Below are 22,982 nucleotides of genomic sequence, written 5' to 3'. Positions count from 1 at the left end.
CATCAACAGAAGACCTTCCACGTGTAAAGCCAAATTGAAGTGGGGAACTTAGGTTTCTGTCTAAATAGTAATTTAGAAGACGAGAAACAATTAATATTTCTAAGACTTTGCTTGTTTAAGTAGGTGGTAGACGTCAGAGTATCTGGCACATGGATGTCTGGACCTAATGTATCCTAGCAGAACATCGCCCAAACCATGACACCACCGCCACTGGCTTGTTTTCGTTCCACGGTGCATCCAGGCACCATCACTTCCCCAGGTAAACGACGCACACGTACCCGGCCGCCCACATGGTGCAGCAGGAAACGTGATTCATAGGACCAGACGACCGTCTTCCAATCACTCAAGGTCCAGTTTCGATGCTCGCGTGCCCATTGTAGGCGCTATCGCCAGTGAACCGTGGTTAGCATGGGCACTTGGAGCGGCCTGCGGATACGCAGCCCCATTTTTAGCAGGGTTCGATGTACTGTGTGTTGTGACACATTACTTCCGTCACCAGCATTTCAATTACCGGATAGTTGCGCCACAGTCGCCCTTCTGTTGCCACGTACCATCTGGGAGAGCCTTCGCTAACCTCGAGCATCGACGAGCCGTGATCGTCCAATATCTCGCTCCGAGATATTGGACGATCACGAGTGGTCCGAGGCGTGGGTTTCCTCGCCTCGGACCACTTTCGGTAGGTACTAACCACGGCTCACCGTGATCATCCCACCAGCGTGCCGTTTCGGATATACTCTGACCCATCGTCTGGCCATTACAATTTGACCTTTGTCAAATTCGCTTAAGTCCGATGCCTTTCCCCATCTGAAGAACAAGAGTAATACTGATTAATGAAGCTCAGTATCAGGTGTTTTTTATACCGTGTCCCGACCCGCGCACTTGCCGTAGTTCACCTCCAGTTTCTTCGATTTGCATGACGACTCGCTGGTCATAATGATTTTGCTCATCGGTGTATATATGTATAAATTCTATGAACCCGATATAAATCTTTGCTTCGATATTTGTTTACAAAAATTCGTTCAAGAAGCAGACCCTAATGTGGTGAATGTTTTTTGTGTTTATCATTATAATATACTTTAGGTCAAATAAACTGTGGACGACCGAGAAATAGTTAAAGATGGGGGGGGGGGGGAGAAAAAGTTCGCAAATTTTAACCTGAAAATATACACAACTACGTTTCGAGAATTACTATTGAACTAGAAAATTAATATTAGCGAAGTCATCAGAATCTTCTTTATAAACTTCAACCAACGGTGTACCGACTTGATAATATACGCGAACGTGAGAAACAATTCTAACTTTTAAGCACTCTGTATAAAAGCCTATGACTTCCTTGAACCATATGGCTAATACTATTAATAAACTCGTCAAACTTCTAAAATATATTAAATGAATAGAGGGCGCCTTCTAGGTATTTTATATTGTTGGACTTAATCGAAATTTTTAAACCCATACGAGTTCGGATTTCTCTCTCGGCTACTGAATTCACTCCACGAGTTCAGATTTTTATTATGGAATCAAATTTTTGATATCTTGATCGTTAGGACATCGTGAAAATTTTATTACATCACAAACATGACCGGTAAATAATTCAGTTAAAAAACTTATTTAACAGCTTTATAAGTACTATGGAATTAAGAAGAGATAAATGTTTCAAGTATGAACAATACTGAGTTAGCATTTTTTACCTTTTTTCCAAGACTAAACGATGAGCTGTTATTAGAGGTATGTGACATATTAAATGTTTATATGAAGTTTCGTTTGCACTTGTTTCTTATTGGTTTCATAGTTTGCATGCTACCTAACCATGGTAATGCACGCGAAATAATATTTTGAAAAACATCTCTGTTCTCCCCGAATATTCTTTGTACACATCACTGGTTCTACCCTACAGCATGTACAAAGCATGGTTTCCAAGATACTATACATGTACTTGAAACTCAGATACTAAACAAGAATACTAAATAGTATCAAAAATGTTCTTGCTTCTGGCATTAACCCCAGGGGTTCACATCTGGTGAGTATGGGCTTGGCACACCCAGGGTCCTGAGCTGGATATCATCATTTTTCTTTTTCTTGGTGATTCCTCACTCTCTCTCTCTCTCTGTCTCTCTTGGGGTAATTCAGAAATTTTTTTTTTTTTTTTGGCTGGTGCACCATAAGTCTCAGGCTTCCTTGCACCATATGGCTAATAATAATAATAATAATAATAATAATGACAATGGGATGATAAGGTCTGAAGGGCGCAGCTGAATGGGAGACCCAATTTTTTGCCATGAAATTTCTATTAATTTAATAGACGTGCTGTCTATTAAACAGGAAGGCAGGTGGCGCAGAAATTAGTTCCTCAAGTGCTGTAAACTTTGTGTATACAACTGATGAAATCTGACGCTATTTGCTGAAAGATATATCGACTGACTCTCAATCGCCTATAGAATTTCTTTCTACTGCAGTGAGCACAATACATTGCCGTCTGCCACTCATATAATTACTACTGATAATAGTAACTACTATTAATATTCTATTAATTTAAAAAGTATTTATTTTTAAAAATGTAGTTTTTACTATCTCTTTGAGTTTAAAACAAAACATGTGATGTTTAAGGCCGCATAGACTTTTTATGTTTTCTCTCCTAGGCCAAAAAAAGAAAAGCATAGATCAAACGTGGTTTTAATGCAGTATTGTTAGCTTTAGGCAGTCTGTGCATGCCTCGCTGTATTGTTATATAAGACTCGTGAACGTGCTGTCTCATGTGATGATTACATACAGGCCCTCGCCCTATGTATAAAGCCAATATTATAAAATTAATATAAATAGGTGATTATAAAATAAGTTTCCCCATTCAGGAGATCCTAGTGTCAAAACAGTTAGAATTAGCGCTCTGAAAATCGTAGGCATGTCATTTAGAGTATGTAGAAGCGATTTGCAGAAGAAACAAGAATTAGTTCAAATTTCCGCCGCCAGGGGAACGGCGCTGCACATATGTAAAAGTTGTCATTTACTGCAAGACAAGCTGCTTACGCAAATGACACCCTGTTAGATAAAAGCAGAAAGATGTCTTAGAAACTACTATCAAATCAGATGGAACCCCAACCCTGTGTTGGGCAGACTCTGTAAATAACATCCTAGACAGTATTATTCAGAGTGGGGATCATTCCCCCACCCAGCTGGACATTATAAAAGAAAACACTGAATATGACAATGCCAATATTGAACCTCTGTTTACTATACAAGACTTAGAAATAGCACTAGCTAAAACCAAACACAATAAATGCCCAGATTTTGACCTCTTAAAGGTTGAGATTATCAAAAAATTAGTGGAAATAACACCAGACAAATTAATAGCACTATATATTTGTATGACAGAAAGTATATTCTCAAAAATATGGAAAAAAGCAGTGTTAAGATTAATTCTCAAAAACCCTGAGAAACCCCCTGCTGAACCAAAATCATATAGACCAATAGCCCTATTCCCTATACTAGGGAAAATATACGAAAGATTCGCTCTGGTAGCCTAGTGTCCTTAGGAGACTCCGCTAGGCAAATGTCCCACAAAACCTATATAAGGTAATAAACAGCTACCTTACAGACAGATGTGTCTCAGTGCGCACAAGGTTCCAGGAATTGACACGCCTTGTGAGCCCTTGAGCCCTTTCTTATAGAACATTGTTCTGGATGAATTTTTGGCCTTGGATCTGAGCCCTGTGGAAAGCCTGGCCTTTGCAGATGGCATGATTTTCCTTGTAAGAGGTAACACGCGAGTGTTTGTAGAGCAAAAATCAAATGTCGCCCTCTTGCAGCTGCAGGAGTTGGCAAAAATGCACATGCTCAAAATATCGCCTGAAAAAACCAAACAAATACTTCTAAAAGGCAATTTGGACATAAGAAGATGCCCACAAATTAAAATTAACACAACTACTATAAAAAAAGTTACAGAACTAAAATATCTTGGAGTGGGCTTTGATTCTAAATTAACGTTTTATCCCCATTTGACCTACTTGGCGAAGAAAGTGAGAAATTATGTAGTATGATTGCCAGGATCAGTCGATCAGACTGATCCTGGCAATCATACCTGCATCATACCTGGTGGTTCAAAAGAAAGACCTTGGCAATCATATACCCTGAAATGATGTTCCTACCTGTTATCACTATGGAGCTGGTGCGTGGTTCACTTGCTCGGCCATAGTAAGAAACATGAATAAATTAGAATCGATACAAAGGACAAAACTTCTCACCATTACCAGAGCATGTCGCACAGTGAGCACACCTGCGCTACATTTGCTGGCTGGAGCTCTCCCACTTTACCCGGAAGTAGCCAAAAGAGGCTTGTATTATACTGTTGTCCTGGTATGACTTAAAAAGGGCATACCCACAGAATTTAAGGGCATAGCTCTTGATACAGATAGCACCTTCAATGCTGAAAGAAAAAGAATGGCCGCAAAGCTCCATGAGCTATGGCAAACAAAATGGGAGCAGGAAACCAGAGGTCTAGTTACTAAAAGCTTTCTGCCACGGGTGGAAATGGTCAGCCCAAAGCCGCCTTAGTGATATGCCCCTGGACTTTTTACAACGTTCATATTGACAGGTCATGGCTCCCTAAAAGCAAAACTAACCTCCCCAGGGCTGACTGATGACCCAAATTACACCTGTGTCTAATTTATGACATCCCCAGAACACAGCTAATAGCACAGATTGGCCCCCTTCCAAGGAGAGAAGAACATCTATTCTTTATAGAAGAGGAAAATTATAAAGTCTTTACAATCTTCACACAGAAAGTATTCGAAATGCGCAGAACTATCCAAAGAATGGCAATTCAGTCCCCCAGAAATTAAATAATAATCAATAGTTAAAATTGCATACATCTCCCACCATACCCAGACGATGACCTAATAACTATCAGGACAGCAGTATTCTACACCATGACATGACAAAACTGGATTGACCTGGGTACCCACCTAGGACTACCCTGCCATGTGTAGGAACCTGGAGCCCCACACTAAATAAGTAAGCATGTAGGGGGAAGGAGATGTACAGGCAGCCAGGGAAGCAGATTAGCTGAAAAATATCAGTAAGCTGGTAGAAAGGGGATGCAATATAGAATGAAAGACAGAATGAATAGGTTGGTCACTGAATGAAAGAGTGAATTAGGAATTATGGTAAAAGGGAATAAATGTCAGTCTTGGTGAAAGAAAGACAGACCCAGCACGAGGGAAAGAGAGTGAATGAGTGTTATGGTGAATGGGAAGGAGTGGAAGAGCAAATGTAATTGGCTGAAAGAATACAAAGTTAATAATAACTTACACTACTTTATATATACTAACAAACATTTACTAACAACACTATGACTGCATTCTCCCCTGGTCTGCAAAAAACTTGCGGCTAGGCCTGCATCACAACTGAAGAATAATAGTAATTTGAGATGCCAGAGAGTGCAGTTCAGAAAGCAAGAATCAAACAAATGAAATGAAAGCCAGAAGAATGAATGGGTGTAAGTGTGTGAGAAAAAGAACACAAAACATAAATGTTAAAGTTAAGTTCACACTAACCCTAGTTTTAATCTTTGACATTCTTTCTTATTTAGCTTAATTATTAAGCATTAGCATTTAAACTACATCACACACCATTTCCTACCCCCCTGGTGTGTGAGAAAGAGATGAATGATTGAATGAAAAAGAAAAAAAAATATATATATATAACCTAACAGAAAAATACAAAAAAATATATTATAAACTATAAGAAAAAAAAAAGTATAAGAATAGAATGCAAGTAGAGTGAGAATGCGGATTATGAATGAAGTAAATGTGCGTCTCTCCCCCACGCCTGGTGGATTCCCCACTGCCAGCTAACATATCTCACAGCCAGAGCAGGATGGGCAATTTGACCTTCCTACCGAATTCGACAAGACATGGACCTGACAAATATCACCGATGAAGACATACTGTAGCTTTACTGCCAACACTCCATTTGGCGAACTGAACTGGGTACTCTAACCCGGTTCCCTTTAAAACCCCATCTCCAGGCAGGGGAGGGAGGAGACAGGTCTCTTTCTCCTCCCCTCCCTGCCGCGCCCATACTTTGCCTGGTAGGGCTCGTCCCCCACTGACCTCTTTAGGGATGTCTACTGTATTGTCCCCATCCTTCTACCTGTTTCCCCCAGTCTCCCCTCCACTCTAACTAAACCGACTGAATACGCCCCTAACAATGCCGCCAAATTCTAATCAGCGTAAAAAAATTCGAACTCTTTCTTGTAAACCTCTTTCGGCCTTTCCAAATTCTCGTGTTCACTCCCCTTTTTTTTTATAGGCCTTGCCACTGAAATCCTCAGAAAATAGGTGGTGGGACCTGCCAGAGTACTTAAATAATCTACTGGGTTCCTGATCTGCCTCCTCGTGGCAAAGTGAGGTCAACGATGAGTCCCAATAGGGACCCAATGGCTAAATGGTCAGAGAAACAACAGAATATAACAAACTACACAACAAACCACTCCACACACACACACTCTTTAAATTTCTGGCCTCCACAGAGTTCTGTGTCATTTACAAAGAATACTGGCGCCTCCGTAGCCAGGTGGGAAGGAGCAGCAGTGCGTAGTACACGCTTCTTGATTAGACCGGGGTTCGAGCCCGTCACCACCAAATACGGAGGATGCGGAAAGGTCAAGGAATGACCACCGCATATTCCCGGAGCAATATGGCCTTAGTTGCTAATGCTCCTAAAAACCAAATAACAAACAAAGAATACATCGGGAAACTCCCGGTGCCGTCAGACAACTAACACACTTCACACATTAAAAAAAAAAAATGTTCAAGATGTTACAAAAAAATAAGGGGCCATTACATATGTCCATGGGCAATTTTCTACTCTTAAATGTGTAATGAAGGTACAAACCAGTGATGGACGTAATTTCGATTATATTCATCATTCGAATGATTTTTCATTCGTCATTCGAATGATTTTTCATTCATCATTCGAATGATTTGAATAATTTAATGAAAGATTTTTTTTCACCAAAAGTACTCCTGGTAATCTTAATAATTTTATAGGTCATTGCTTTTATATTTTGATTATGGATAAATCATTTTATCCATTATTTGATTATGGATAAATCATTTGATTATTTCATACGAAAAATATAATAATCAAATTATTTCATTTGATTATGGAAGGTCATTCGATTGTATTATTTTATTATTATATTTTTTATATGAAACCCCTCCGTAGCCAGATGCAGCAGTATATAGCATACGCTTCTTGATTAGACCGGGGTTCGAGCCCGTAACCACCAAATACGGAAGATGGGAAGGTCAGGGAATGACCACCGCAGTCCGGATAAAGGGTGAGGGACGGCGTCAGGAAGGGCATCCGGCCGTAAAAATTCCATGCCAAAACAGTAAAAACGCTAACTTAATTTTTATATGTTGGGAATAAGGCGAGGACAAAAAAAAAAAAAAAAAATCATTTTTTTATGAAAACCCTAAACACGAAAGTTATTAGAATCTACAGTATTTATTACTTAGTAACGTGCGTCGGTTGAAGGTTCAGAAGATTATTATTATTGCTAGCTATATGGTGCAAGGAAGCCCGAGGCTTATGCTGCACCAGCCAAAAAAAAATTCCCGAGTTACCCTGAGAGACAGAGAGAGTCAAAAGGGAATCACCAAGAAAGAGAAGAATGATGATATCCAGCTCAGGACCCTGGGTATGCCAAGCCCATACTCACCAGATGTGAGCCCCTAGGGTTAATTGTAAGAAGATACTTACATCTTCAGCGGCATGCGGTTTTTCGCCTGACCACCTATGAGAGTTATGGGTGTAACTCTCATAAGTGGTCATCCGTGATACCGTCACGGGTGAGGTCACCCGTGATATTGGTGAACTCGTGAATTGGTGACTTAAACGCTGAACGGTATAAATAGAATTAATTAAGCACTTCCACCACAAAAAACATAGAAAAACACCATATCAGCATATTCAGATGTGTGGCATTCTTAACAACAACACTTCTAACACCAAACAGCGTGAGGTTATAACTGCTTCTTGGTCACATCTGATTCAGGGAGCTGTGCGCGCCAGTTTCAAACAGCTGTATCTCCGTATCCATTGAGAATTGGACACGTGTTTATATGAACTTTTTTTACTCCGAATACAGGCAACTCTCGGTTTACGAACGAGTTCCATTCCAAGACGTTGTTCGTTATACGTTTTGTTTGTTATGTGTATCTTGCATTCCTGAGCTTTTACGGTACGTATTATTATTATTATTATTATTATTATTATTATTATTATTATTATTATTATTATTATTATCATCAATTTATTTCTCTTATGAGAACACCCGGTTACAGCCACAGGCTAGAGAGTGAACATACATATACAACTATGTTACAATTCTATGTTACAGTTATAAAATACATGAAATACATAATATCTGATTTATAATTATCTGGAATATAGAATATTTCAGTTATTAATTACTTACTACCGTAAACTGGTAAGAACTTAATACCATGACAATTGAAGCATACCTTTTGCTTAAACAGACACAAGTGAGAGTTTCACCGTATTTACATAAACACAAATATTTACAGCCAAACAACGTACAGCATTTGTAACCACAGGAATGACTGCGATACAGTAAAATAAAAAAAAAAAATTGTGGTACGTAAAATGTTATTGTGGTACGTAAAATGTTAGCAGCCATTTCAAAGCATTAAAACTATGAACTAAGCATCAAATGGTGTATACAATACCTTTTATTATAATGTATATATGCATTATGATTTTTTTTATATACAATACGTAACGTAAAATACAATAAGAAAAGAATGAAAAAACAAGATATCTTACTTGTTAATTTTAATTAAGAACATTAAGAAAATGAGTACAGTACTAACGTAATATATGTACTGTACATACATATGTACTGGATTCAACTTTTACTCGTCAATATCTTCACAGTGGCGGACTAAGGAAAAATCGGGCCATAGGCAAGATTCTCATTTCGAGCCCCACCTAGAGTTGCCACCTTTCAGAAATTATAATGGAGGACCCAGTTGAATGGGTTAAAAAATGTCTTCTATTACTAAATATAAAAATACATTTGAACTCTATTATTGAAGTTGCCAACTTAAATGAAATAGTTCAACTAACATACAACAGAGACATTGATTGAATAATTAATCTACCTAATCAGTGTGCGAACGGTATAAATAGAATTAATTAAGCACTTCCACCACAAAAACCATAGAAAAACGCCATATCAGCATGTGGCGTTTTTATTATTATTATTATTATTATTATTATTATTATTAGCCATATGGTGCAAGGAAGCCTGAGGCTTATGCTGCAGCCAAAAAAAAAAAAAAAATTCCCTATTACCCTGAGAGAGAGAGAAGTAGAAAGAAATCACCAAGAAAGAGAAGAATGATGATATCCAGCTCAGGACCCTGGGTGTGCCAAGCCCATACTCACCAGATGTGAGCCCCTGGGTTTTTTATGGTTTCACCAGATATTCACCAGATATTCACTATCTGATGAATCATCGTGTATACCGCACCTGGCGCGGTATATACACGATGGTTCACCAGATATGCATTGATTGATCGGCGCGGAACATTATAAATTTATTTAAAATAAAATAATGAAAAAAATGTATAATAAAACCATTTTACGGGTCCCCAAAAATTACGGACCCTAGGCAGTTAGTCTGCCTAGGCCAAACTCCGCCCTGTATCTTCATCAGAGTTCAATGTTTTCCACATAAGTTACACTAGGTGCAGTGAGATAGATAGAAATGCGTCTGATAATGAAGAAATAGCTGGGTTTCCACTTTATTAAAATGGTTTTATGGAAGATTGCACAGTTAGTTTCTTTTTTTTTTATTATTCAAAAATCTCACTGTAGCATGCTAGACAGTCATAAACGCCTCTTTTCACTTTTGCAATTCTTTCGATATTTGCGTCTTCTTCTTCAAAGATTGCCAATTCCTCAGAAATTGATTTAAAAGCTGCAGCCATTTTCTCCCAAGAGAAAACATTCTACGCAGCGTGACATGTAAACCAACTTTTTTTTTTTTTACTGGCTAGATTAGTTTTATTAACCAAGAACAGTTGAGTATAATTCTCATATAATAATTTTCCGATAATTATTGTAATGAATACATTTTTTAAAAGTTTATTTATTTAAATCTTACAGTTATATTCACTATACGTTTGGCATTTTGTTTCATAAGGAATTCTATCTATTGGAGAATTTAAGAAATTTTGAATGAATTATTTCGTTCGTTATAGCGGATGTTCGTAAATCGAGAGTTGCCTGTAATCAAAATATTTACTGTTCCTCCAGAATTACGCTGTATAATAGAAACTAATACCTTGCGGTAAGAAAATACGGAAGGTTGTGAGAGATGTGCATGTAAATTAAGATTTTTTTCATGATATATTTTAAATAGAATATTTAAAATATAAAAAAATATAAATAATATAAAAAAATATAAAATATAAATATAATTAAAATATTTAAAAAATTTTTATTGTGCAGAAATCTTTGTACTATTTTTAAAATATAATTTCTTTTATCTAATTTCAGATTAATGGACTCAGAAGGTATGAAGTTATTGTAAAATGAATGCGCCAAGGAGACATCATGGTTTTGGAATCATTTATTTGGCCTATTATATATTTGAACGTATTGGTACACAAAATATTCCTCCTGTGACATTGTTTTGTGTAGGACTGCAGAGTGCAATATATTTGCGAATGTTTAAGCTACCATGGAAAGATCCTTTTGAAGCCTGCGTAAGTGTGAATACCGTATGGTATTATGAAGAATGGGAAAGGTTATTATTTGCTTCTTTTGAACATGCCGATGATTGGCATTTATATTACAACATGGCATCTTTTGTATTAAAAGGGCAGAGTCTTGAGAGATCTTTTGGGAGTGCCAAATTTTTGTATTTATTGCTTGTATTTTCAGTACTAACAAATGCTACTTCTGTTGCACTTTGTTACTTTGCCACTGAATTTTATGAAAAAAATTTTAATGGGGCTTGTGCTGTAGGATTTTCTGCAGTAATCTTTGCTTTAAAGGTATTAACATCTTATTACTCTCCAAATTACAAATACGATATATGGGGGGTACCTCTTATTTTACCTGCAGTCTACGTTGTTTGGCTTGAACTATTTTTAATTCAGCTATTCACGCCTCATGCTTCATTTTTTGGCCATTTAGCAGGTATTTTAGTTGGACTTGCTTATATTAACCCACACTTTAAATATATAATCGATCTTCCATGGTCTGTTATGAATGTTTTGTTGTCACTCCCGCAGAATGGATATGACCCTTTTCTTAATTATCAGTTTCATGGATGGAATTAGAAAGATTATGTGTACAAGGAATGGCAACTACACCAAGATAAAGATACATTTGGAAGAACTTCAGTTGAACATTATTCCTTAGCAATCAGTGCTTCTTATCGTGATGATGAATTCTTATCTAGAATGAGTATATACTGTTTTTTTTTTTAAATCTTTGCACAATTTCACTTATATCGGATTTCGAGTGTCCTGTTTGTACCAATAACCAGTGAGAACTTTGATTGTTTTGCAGTTTTAGATTTTGATAGTTTTGTTAATAAAGGGTTTATTTAAATAGGAGTAATTGCCTATTTATAATAAATGAATATTGCTAAAATCAATAAAGTGAACAAATGCACATAAAAGCCACTACAGCAGGGGTTCTTAACCTTTTGCTTTAAGCGAACAAGATTTTGAAACTTACAATACTTACGAGCACCATACATTAAAATATAATTTTGTTTGCTTAAAGATTAAAAATGCATTTTTTAAATTAATTTTTTAGCTGTATTAGGCATACAAGAATTATATTTCTCAATTAAAAAGTTTAGGCGCTAATATTTATTACCTTATTAGTGCGAACCTTGACTTTGAAGAGATGATGCCATACCTTTGAAATTAATTTCTCCATTATGAAGATAATCGCAAATTATCTTCCAAGCGTGATGTCAACAATTTTGCCTTTTTTTTTTTTTTTTTTTGATATTGTTCATTAATGAAAAAGCACTTTCACACGTATACTTTGAACGCTTCTCTTTGTAACAAAGAAAATTTTTTGCAGTCGGAAGAACCCCAGAATTTTAAAATAGTTTTGTGTTGGAAAAGGCATTTCAGTGCTAAAGACGACTGCATATTTACTAACATCTTAGTTACCTTCCCACCCCCTCGATGTCGCTACTCTCACGAGTTCTTTGAATAATGTGCAAAATATCAGAATCACTGGGATATTCAGCTACTGTGACCATATAAATATAGAAAGAAAAAATTTACTGAAACGCGTGGATCACTCACTTCTCCGAGAAAAATGTCACTTCTTGTCGTAGTAAAGGGGAACCACAACACAGGTTGACCAGAGGCTATTATTCGTGTCGGGAATCTTCTTCACCCTCTGACTGGATATAGAAAACTAGCGCGCCTTCTCGGAATGTGGCTGCATAGGTTTCACGGACCCCACTAACGTTGTGGAACGGTAATCCCTTTCACCCTTAATTCGCGCTTTCTAATTACCTGAATTGCCTAAAGGCCAGAGGTGAGAACAATGCGTACAAAGTTGTCTCTCGTAATACGTCGTTCTACGAAAACTATTTTAAATGTGATTTACTGAACGTAAATGTAATTAAGTTTACTGTGATTAATCCAAAAATGAAGCAATTTTAAAATACATAACTGGTCGATTGTGCCATTAAAATTCTGGGGATGGTGCCCCGCTTGTCTTCCGGCTCTGGAAACTCAATAATTAAATTCAGGATTTAATTTGTAAAATAAATGATCGTTTCAACAATGGGCTCTCAAATTTTCAAAAAAAAAAATAACAATGGGCTCTCGCGAGCCCACTAAAACTGACCACACTGCATATAAGTGGTCCTACATGGGGCTCACATCTGGTGAGTATGGGCTTGGCACACCCCGGGTCCTTATCTCGATATCATCATTCTTCTCTCTTTTGGTGACTCCCTCTTACTTTTATCTCCCTCTCACTCTCTCTCTCTCTCTCTCTCAGCGTACTCAATTTTTTTTCGCTGGTGCAGCATAAACCTCAGGCTTCCTTGCACCATATGGCTAATAATAATAATAAAGGGTACGATGGCCCAGTGGTTACGACACTGGGCTACCAGCCCGATGTACCCGAGTTCAAGTACCGCCTTGGCGGAAGCGAATGCAGCTCCGTCATTCTGGGAGACTGGTAATAATAATAGTAATAAATTAGAATAATAATAAATAAACTAATAGTAATAAAAATTAATAAACAAATAAAACATCCTGAAAGTTGCTCCAAGGGATCTGCCTATCTAAGGTCGGAGTGGCGGCTAAGGCAGATTGTGGCGTCATTTGGCGTCACTCCCGAGAACTACCATTGGACATAAGGCAAAGCTAAACAGGTCCACCTCCAAAGTTGGATGATGTCGCAGAGAAATATTAATCATATTCCATCGAGTGTGGCGCAGGATAAAGTCACTCGCGTTTAGGCCTTAGGCAGAGGGGTCGGTTCGAAAAATCAGAGATGATCTCCACAAGGAAGACAGTGGAGCAAGTGGCGTTATTCTACATACAACGAAATAACGAAGCTGGAGACCGATATGACAACTTATAGGGCGAGACTACATACCAAGTGGCTGGAATGATTCCCAGATATTCATGTCACTGAACAGTGAATAGCGGACCAGATAAGAACCATCGTCACGAAGAACCTGATAGCTCCTGCAATCTTGGAAAAAAATCAAGCAGGACGAACTACAAACGATAAAGAATATGGAACCAGAGGAGGAAGAACATACCACTGCCAAACCAGAGGAGGAAGAGCAAGAAGAAATATAACCTACAGCAGCTGAAGTGGAAAGAGACGAGGTCATGATATCCAGAATAGAGGACGAGTGGCACATAATACCTCATTACATCGACAGAAATGGTGCAACACTGGAAGCCATCCACACAGCCATGTATTGTGCTGTGGTAGCAGCCACGAGGATTAATGGAAGAGAAACGAGAGATCAGCAGCAGAAGAACCGAAAACAGAAGGAACCGCCAGCTTGGGAAAGAAGACTTCGGTAAAAGATAGGGAATTAAGAGTCAAGATAGGCCAATTGACCCAGTACTAACGGGGCAATAGAAGTAAGAAATTGATTGGAAAAGTAAAGACCATCCTCAGAAGAGACAGCGTCCACAGCAAACATAGACAAAAAATCAGAGAATAGGAAAGTACTTGGACACATTGAAGCAGAACCTCCTTGCACTCAGCAAGAGACTACACCAATATAAAGAGAGCTTCCAGAGGAAAATAAACAACCAAATCTTCGATGAGGACCAAAGAGGCTTCCAGAGGAGTCTCGGAGAAGACGGGAAAGAAGGAAACGGACCACCCGAGCAGAAGACGATTCAGGAGTTCTGGGAAAACGTATGGAGCAGGGAAGTAAGACATAACAACCGAGCCCCCTGGATAGAACTAGAACGCAAGAAAACCAAGACATACAATAAATGAGATAGTGGGAGATTCGGGAAGAAGAAGTAAAACAGACGATCAAGAATTCTCACAACTGGCGAACTCCAGGAATAGATAACGTCCACTACTATTGGTACAAAAATGCTCACTTGCACACACAAGCACCTGGCAGAGCAGTTAACCCGAATGATAAGGCACCCAGCGAAAATCCCGAAGTTTCTTACTCAAGAACTCACATATCTGAAGCATAAAAACGAAGATACAAAAACCCGGCGAAATATATCCCAATCACCTGCCTCCTAACAATGTACAAGATCCTTACCAGCTGCATTACCAGGAAGATATCAGACCACTTGGAGAGTGAGAACATAATGGCCGAAAAGCAGAAAAGATGCAAGTGGCTGAGCAAAGGATGCAAGGAGCAATTAACCATAGATGCCACAGTTAGGGAGCAAGCTTACAAGAAGCGCCGCAATGTGTACACAGCCTACATCGATTACCGCAAGGCATTCGATTCCGTGCCCCATAGCTGGTTAATAGGGAGGCTGAACATCTACAAAGTCAATCCGATAGTAACAAACTTCCTAGAAGAAAAGATAGCGAAATGGAGTACCACCATTAAGGTCGAAAACATCACAACCAGGCCAATCCCCATCAGGAGAGGACTCTTTCAGGGAGATGCCCTGAGCCCATTCTGGTTCTGTCTAGCACTAAACCGCTGTCCACCATGCTCAACCATAGCAAATATGGATATAACCTCAAAGAAGGAAGGAAGAACCTGTACACCCTCACCCACCTGATATACATGGATGACATCAAGAAACACCTCCAACAACTACTCCAGATAATCGAAGAATTCAGCAATGATATTAGGATGGAATTTGGTCTAGACAAATGCAAGACCCATGGATTGCACCAGGGAAAATTAGTCAACCACCAGGTGCAGACGGGCAAAGAGATGAAAGCCATGGCAGAGGGAGAGGCCTACAAATACTTGAGGATGATGCAGGCTCAGCAGTTACAGCACAAGGAAATTAAGGCCTGCCTGACAGAAAAATACCATCAGAGACTGAGAAGCCTACTGAAAGCAAAGCTGAACGGAGGGAACACAATTAAAGCCATAAACACCTATGCAGTCCCAGTGCTAACATCCTCCTTCGGGGTCATAGATTGGACTAACTCCGAGCTGAAGGATATCATGAAAAAAAAAAAAAAACAATGATGAACAAGAGCCACCAACACCATCCGAAATCTATCGTGGAAAGACTGATAATTTCCCGGGAAGAAGGAGGAAGGAGCCTTATAGACCTAATCAAGCAACAGAAAACAGCGATTGCTAACCTGAAGGATTACTTCCCGAAATACACAACAGCACTCCACCAGGCCATAAAGAAGATTGACAAGCGGTATACCCACTGAATCTGAGCGAGGAGTCCCCCCCATCCAGGAAGTACAAACGAAGCTAGAAAGATGGGCAGAGAAGACACTCCATGGTAGACACCACAATCATCTCCATCAAGATCACATAGATAAAATTGCTTCCAATGCATGGCTCACGAGCGGGACGCTCTTCCCCAAGACTGAAGAATTCAGGCTCGCCATCCAAGACCAGTTAATCAACACTAGGAACTATAGAAAATACATCGCCAAGGAGCCCGGAGTGTTCGATGATACATGTTGACGACGGCACCTGGCCTCAGAAACGATCCAACACATCCTTGTGGGATGCAAGGTGATCACCCAGACTGACTACACTCATAGACACAACCAGGTAGCCAGGATAATACCTCAGAAGCTAGCAAGGAAATACCAGTTGGTCGAAGAAAGTGTACCATACTACAAGTACGCACCCCAGGAAGTAATAGAGACCCCAACCCACAAGCTGTACTAGGACCGCGCAATAATAACGGATAGGACAGTCCCGTACAACAGACCGGACATAATCCTTATCGAAAAGAAGGAAAAGGCTACCTATCTGATTGACATAGCGGTATCCAACACTGGCAAACTGCAGAAAACCCATGGGGAAAAAATCTGGAAGTACACGAACCTAAGACAGGAGATCAAAGAGATGTGGCATATGCTACAAGTAACGACCATCCTGATCATCGTGTCAACTACAGGTATGGTGCCAAGGACCCTGCATAACAGCCTATCAGCAATAGGTCTTCCAGAGAACACCTACAAGGAACTCCAGAAAGTCGCAATCCCGAACACCTGTAGGATAGTCAGAGAGTTCCTCGACCAACAGTAACACCAGACATAACAACAACAACAACCACCCTGTGTACTTGGTAGCAATACCCATCACGAGGTCGAATCCCCAATCATGGGGTTCCACCTCGAAATCAGAAATTTTTTTTTGGCTGGTGCAGCATAAGCCTCAGGCTTCCTTGCACCATATGGCAAAATAATAATAAATAATAAAAAAACTTTTTCCTTGCTACAACGCATATTTGATGTTAACTTAATGATAAGGCAAATGAATCGGCACAACGTTGCTGGATGCTATGTCCCACAACAACCAAGCCAATATTACACCAATTCAGGTTACAGCTACTCTCAAGGATATGTTACAGTGCAGCTAATGGCATCAGTAGTAACAAATCAAGCCAGCATGCAATACCAGCAACCATCATTAAGCCAATCTATATGTAATCAGCTGACTAATTTTGATCCAAACCAACAACAAGCTATCAGTAAACAAAATCAAGCGCTTTTGCAACCAATAACTTCTAGAATATCAAAGATGAGTAGCAGTATGTCAACCCCTGTTAATGCAGAGAACAGCAATGAATGGAAGACACCATCAAGAAAAACAAAGAGAAATAGCCCCGGATCTGATACAAGAAATGTCAAAGCAAAAACAATAGCAAAACAATACTCAACAGTAACGAGAAACAAATTCGATGTACTAGCTCGAGACACGAAAGAAGACAATGGAGAAGAAGATGGTGAAACACAAACAAGGAAAACTCCTGCCGTACATGCCATCCATATAGAAGGACATAAAACCATTACCAGCAAAAAACTAAACTGAATTGTGCCCGAAGAATGTATGTACAAAATTGAAAACAGAAAAAAGATCAGAATTATGCCAAAAACTAGTAAAGCATATACGCTAATAGCCAAAGCACTATAAAATACCGATTACAGCTTTTATACGCATTCACCGAAAGAAAATAGATGCTATAGGGTTGTACTCCGAGATGTACATTACTCAACAGAATTAGATGACATCAAAGCTGATATAGAAAAACACAACCATCAGGTTGTGAGGATCTGCAATATAAAACACAGAGTATCCAAATTGCATCTATCTATGTTTTTCATCGATCTAATGCCAAAAACAAACATTAAAAATATATAAAATATCGAATACATCCTTAACACCAAAGTAAAATTCGAACCACCTCATAAAAAAAGGGGAACTAGTGCAGTGTAAAAGATGTCAACAATACGGACACACCAAAACATACCGCCAACGTCCATTACGTTGCGTAAAATGCACCAAAAACCATCCGACAGCCAGCTGTCCAAAACTGACAGATAAACCCCAACTAAATGCGCTCTATTTAGTGGAGTATATCCAACCAACTATAAAAAAGATATACTGTTCACAAGAAGATCCAAGTAAAAACATTTCCACCAAACAGGGTGATACAACTGCAACAACAACCCAACCAGCAAAAACAACAGGCTATACAGAACAAGACATAAGGCAAAAACCTCAAGCCAGACCAGTCTTGTCCTATGCTCAAGTAGTGAAAGAAAGATCCCAGCAATTACAAGAACAGAACAGAACAACCGTACATAAAACATGCCAACACAAGTGCAACAATCTCTCTTCAGACTGGAACAAGCTCTAATAAGACAAGCGGAAAATCAGGCAAGGTTGAGAGAAGACATAAGAACGATGCTCAACCTACTAACAGCACTTATAACAAAATTTAAATAATGATAAAATCATTGAAAATTGCTATTAGGAATGCCAACGGCCTGTATGGACACAGTCAGGAGGTAAAAACATTAATTATTGAAAATAACTTAGATATTCATGTTGATCGCAGAAACACACCTTAAAATGATGAACTATAGCTACTACGACACAAACATCCTGAAGGAATAGCTCGGGGAGGTTCAGCAACAATTGTTAAAATCTCTATAAAGGACCATGAGCTAACCAAGTACAAAACGAATTCTACCCAAGCAACGGGTATTGCAATTGAATACTGGAGAGGACCTATCACGGTTTCAGCAATCTACAGCTCACCAAGCTATAATATTAGTAAAAATCGAATTCATAACCCCGTTCCAAGCTTTTGGGAATAGATTTATCACAGAAGGAGATTACAATGCTAAGCATGTACAATGGGGTTCTAGAAGAATAACACCGAGGGGACGAACACTACAAAGAGCAATGCAAGAAAATCATTATTAACATTTATCTACAGGCGAGCCAACATACTGGCCGACAGACAGAAGTAAAGTTCCCGATATATTAAACATCTTCATAACTAAAGGGATTAGGTATTAGGTATTAGGTATGTTCGGGGTCTGACGGCACCTGGGATTTCTCCCATCTCCGCGTATGTTCTCTGTATCGGACAAGCCAGAGATTTAAAATTGTGTGGGATATGTACTGTGTAGTTTGTTGTGCCCATTGTTCATCCGGCCTGTTAGCCGCTGGGCCCCTAGTGAGACCCGACGTTACCAATACCCGCCACAGGGAGGCCGGCCGGGTGTTACCAATATTTGTACTCTGGCTGGTCTTGCCACTTACTTTCCTGGGATTTCAGTGGCTAGGACCAAAAATAAAATAAAATAATAAAATAAAATAAAATAAAAAATAATTATAATAAATAAACAAATCGAGGTTGATATTAGTGATACTTAGCAAGTTAGTATTAATAGTATGCGACGTGGGGCTGTGCGGTGAAAGTGAGTTTTAAAAACCAAATAGGTTCAGGCAAGAATTTTGATGTTCTCTTTTGATTTTGAAATGTTGGGCTAAACGCTGTGCAAGACAAAAGTTTGGGGGAAGGATGAAGACTGGGGGGAAGAAGTTGGAAATAAGGGGCCGACAGAGTAGATAGCCCCTGCAGGTAGTGAGGCATGCCCGTGCCCCACCAGAGTGAGAAAATTGGGGAGACAAGGAGAGGCAAGCCTCTCCTCCCCAGGAGTTTGCGGGAGTTTATACAGATATAACATCGAGTCTAGACCTATCTTCTGATCATGCCCCAGTAATAGTGAATTTGAGCTCGGATATCGCAATCAGACAGAAACCACTAGTTCTTCCTAATAAACACAGAGGTTTTTATTAGGAAGAACTAGTGTGCCAAACCCATACTCACATCTGGTGAGTATGGGTTTGGCACACCCAGGGTCCTGAGCTGGATATCATCATTCTTCTCTTTCTCGGTGATTCCCTTTTGCTTGTGTGTGTGTGTGTGTGTGTGTGTGTGTGTGTGTGTGTGTGTGTGTGTGTGTGTGTGTGTGTGTGTGTGTGTGTGTGTGTATTAGGGTAACTGGGGAATAATTTTTTTTGGCTGGTGCAGCATAAGCCTCAGGCTTCCTTGCACCATATTGCTAATAATAATAATAATACAATACAATTTTATGTTATCAAGATAATTTGTTTACAACAACAACAATAATAATAATAATAATAATAATAATAATAATAATAATACAATACAATACAATACAATACAAATTTATAATAATAATAATAATAATAATAATAATAATAATAATAATAATAATACATCGATTGGGAACACGTACTTCCAAGAGCTAATAAATGAGAAAGTAAACCTTAAAAATACATCTTAAAACATCTGACGATATTGAAGTAGCTGTAGAAAATCTGACGACAATAATACAATCTACTGCCTGGGAAGCTACACCAGAAATAAAAACTCAAGGGAAAAACAGAATCTGCCAATCATCATAAAACAAACAATAGCAGAAAAATGAAGGCTAAGACGAGTCTAGAAACTGACCAGACACCCTTAAGACAAAAGAAATTTTAATAACGCAGCAAGAAATTTAAAAAGAATGCTCAATGAATAAAAAATGAGTCAATTCAAGAACATCTGGAACAGATAACTGCAACTGATGCCACTGACTATGCCTTGTGGAAAGTCACAAAAAAGATAAAGCAGCCAACGCAACGAGTACCACCTATCAAAAAACCTAACAATGACTGGGCAAAAAGTGACTCAGAAAAAGCTAACAGTTTTGCTGAACACCTGGCAAAAGTTTTCCAACCATATCCTTCTGAATCTACAGCAGAAGAAGAAGAAGAAATCCACCGTTATCTTGAAGCTTTTTATCAACTGTCTCCACCTGTAAAAGCCTACTTGACAGCTGAAGTAAGGAGTCTCATACAAAGAGAACTGAATTCTAAAAAAGCTCCGGGGTACGATTTGATTACTGGTAAAATACTCAAGGAACTACCTCCAAAAGGACTAATGCTTCTAACGCACATATACAATGCCATTATACGTGTGAGCTATTTCCCAGCAGCATGGAAAGTTGCCCAAATAATAATGATACTAAAGCTTGGGAAACCCACCAATGAAGTAACATCGTACCGGCCCATCAGTCTACTACCAATATTATCAAAAATAATAGAAAAGCTAATATTAAAAAAAAGGCTGAAACCGATCCTAGAAAAAGAAAACTTAATTCCACCACATAAATTCAGATTCAGACAGCAACATGGCACTATTGAACAAGTGCATAGAGTTGTCAATTTTATCAACAATTGTCTGGAAACAAAAAAAATATTGCTTGGTTGTGTTCTTAGATATCAGTAAGCATTCGACAAAATTTGGCATGCTAGATTACTATACAAACTGAAGCAGGTACTATCTCACCAATTATATACAATTATTAAATTATACCTCACGGAAAGATATTACCAAGTGAAACTGAAAAAAAAAAAAAAAGAAAAAAAAAAAAGAAATTATTATATTAGGGTTTCCCGTAAATGACTACATAAACCCATATTTGTCTGTAAATTGCGTGTGTTCTCCGGTCGAATTGTCTGTTTTTCTGGACGAAAAAACCTTGTTATCTACGTCTGAAACAGACTAACTCAGCCACGGAGTGAAAAAAAAAACCCACTAAAGTTCCTCGCATCATCGACGGGATTCGAAACCAGGCTTTTTCCACCCGGTGGGGGAGGACGGTGACGATACCACTGTGCTACCGCGCAGACGTGTGAAACAGGGGGAAAAATATTATATTAGGGTTACCCGTAAATGATTACATTAACCCGCATTCGTGTCTATAAAGTGCGTATATTCTCTGGCCGATTTGCCTGTTTTGCTGGACGAAAAACACCCAGTTTCTGGGAGTAACCTTGCTATCTACGCCTGAGACCGACTAACTCAGCCACGAGTGAAAAAGCCCACTAAAGTTCCTCGCATCATTGACGGGATTCGAACGTGTGTGAAACAGAAAAAAGAACAAACCCAGTTATACCTAATACTCTCTGGTGTGCCACAGGGGAGTGTCTTGGGGCCAGTATTGTATACCCTGTACACCGCTGATCTAGTTAACGATAACACCCTAGTGGCAACGTGGCGCCTTCGTAGCCAGGTGGGAAGGAGCAGCAGTGCGTAGCACACGCTTCTTCATTAGACCGGGGTTCGAGCCCGTCACCACCAAATACGGAGGATGCGGAAAGGTCAGGGAATGACCACCGCATATCCCGGAGCAATATGGCCTTAGTTGCTAATGCTCCAAAAAAAAAAAAAAAAACCAAATAACAAAAATAACAATCCTAGTAGCAACATTTGCCAATGACACAGCGGAACTTGTAACCGATGAAAATCCAATAAATGCAACACAAAGGTTACAAGAACAGCTTAACCAGACACAAGTTGGCAAAAAAAAAAAAAAAAAAATGAAAACCAATGAGACGAAATCTACTCATGTTACATTCACAATGAGACAGGAAACATGCTCACCAGTGAAATTAAACAGCCATGCCATATCACAAGCAGACAATGCTAAGTACCTTGGCGTTCATCTAGACAGACGCTTAAATTGAAGAAAGCACATTTTGACAAAGAGGAAACAACTTGGGCTAAAGGCTAACAAGTTGTATTGGCTACTTGGAATGGATTCCAAGTTAAGATTGGCAAACAAACTACTTATATACAAAGTCTTACTGAAACCCGTGTGGACCTATGGCATCCAGCTTTGGTGTACTGCCAGCACCCCTAACATAGAAATACTATAACGCTTTCAATCAAAGATGCTGAGAACCATTACCAACTCGCTCTGGTGTGTCACCAATAAAATGATACATAGAGACCTGAACATGCCAACGGTAAAAGAAGAAATACGCAATTACAGTGAGAAATACCAACAACGACTAGAAGAGCATCTAAATTACCTGGTGATGAACCTTTTGGATAACAGCGAAGTTCCCAGACGACTAAAACGCCAACATC

The 22,982-nt window shown here is 39.0% G+C and overlaps 1 protein-coding gene across 1 annotated transcript; it reads left to right on the top strand.

Annotated features, from left to right (window-relative positions):
- Positions 1-10,622: 10,622 nt before the first annotated feature.
- LOC150080170 (rhomboid-related protein 4-like) lies at positions 10,623-11,375 on the top strand. Its single transcript, XM_090380633.1, has one exon. The coding sequence runs from the start codon at positions 10,623-10,625 to the stop codon at positions 11,373-11,375; it is 753 nt and encodes a 250-aa protein (XP_090236759.1).
- The last annotated feature ends 11,607 nt before the right edge of the window (positions 11,376-22,982 follow it).

Source organism: Mastigoproctus giganteus, chromosome 9 (assembly GCF_048544385.1).
Source record: "Mastigoproctus giganteus isolate SK-2022 chromosome 9, ASM4854438v1, whole genome shotgun sequence".
Taxonomy (NCBI): domain Eukaryota; kingdom Metazoa; phylum Arthropoda; class Arachnida; order Uropygi; family Thelyphonidae; genus Mastigoproctus; species Mastigoproctus giganteus.
The sequence above is the reverse complement of the archived record's forward strand: the minus strand, read 5'-3'. Positions and strand labels throughout refer to the sequence as shown.

Bases quoted from the DNA above. Each gene is read 5' to 3' on its own strand.
- LOC150080170 (XM_090380633.1), top strand. From the start codon at position 10,623: ATGAATGCGCCAAGGAGACATCATGGTTTTGGAATCATTTATTTGGCC.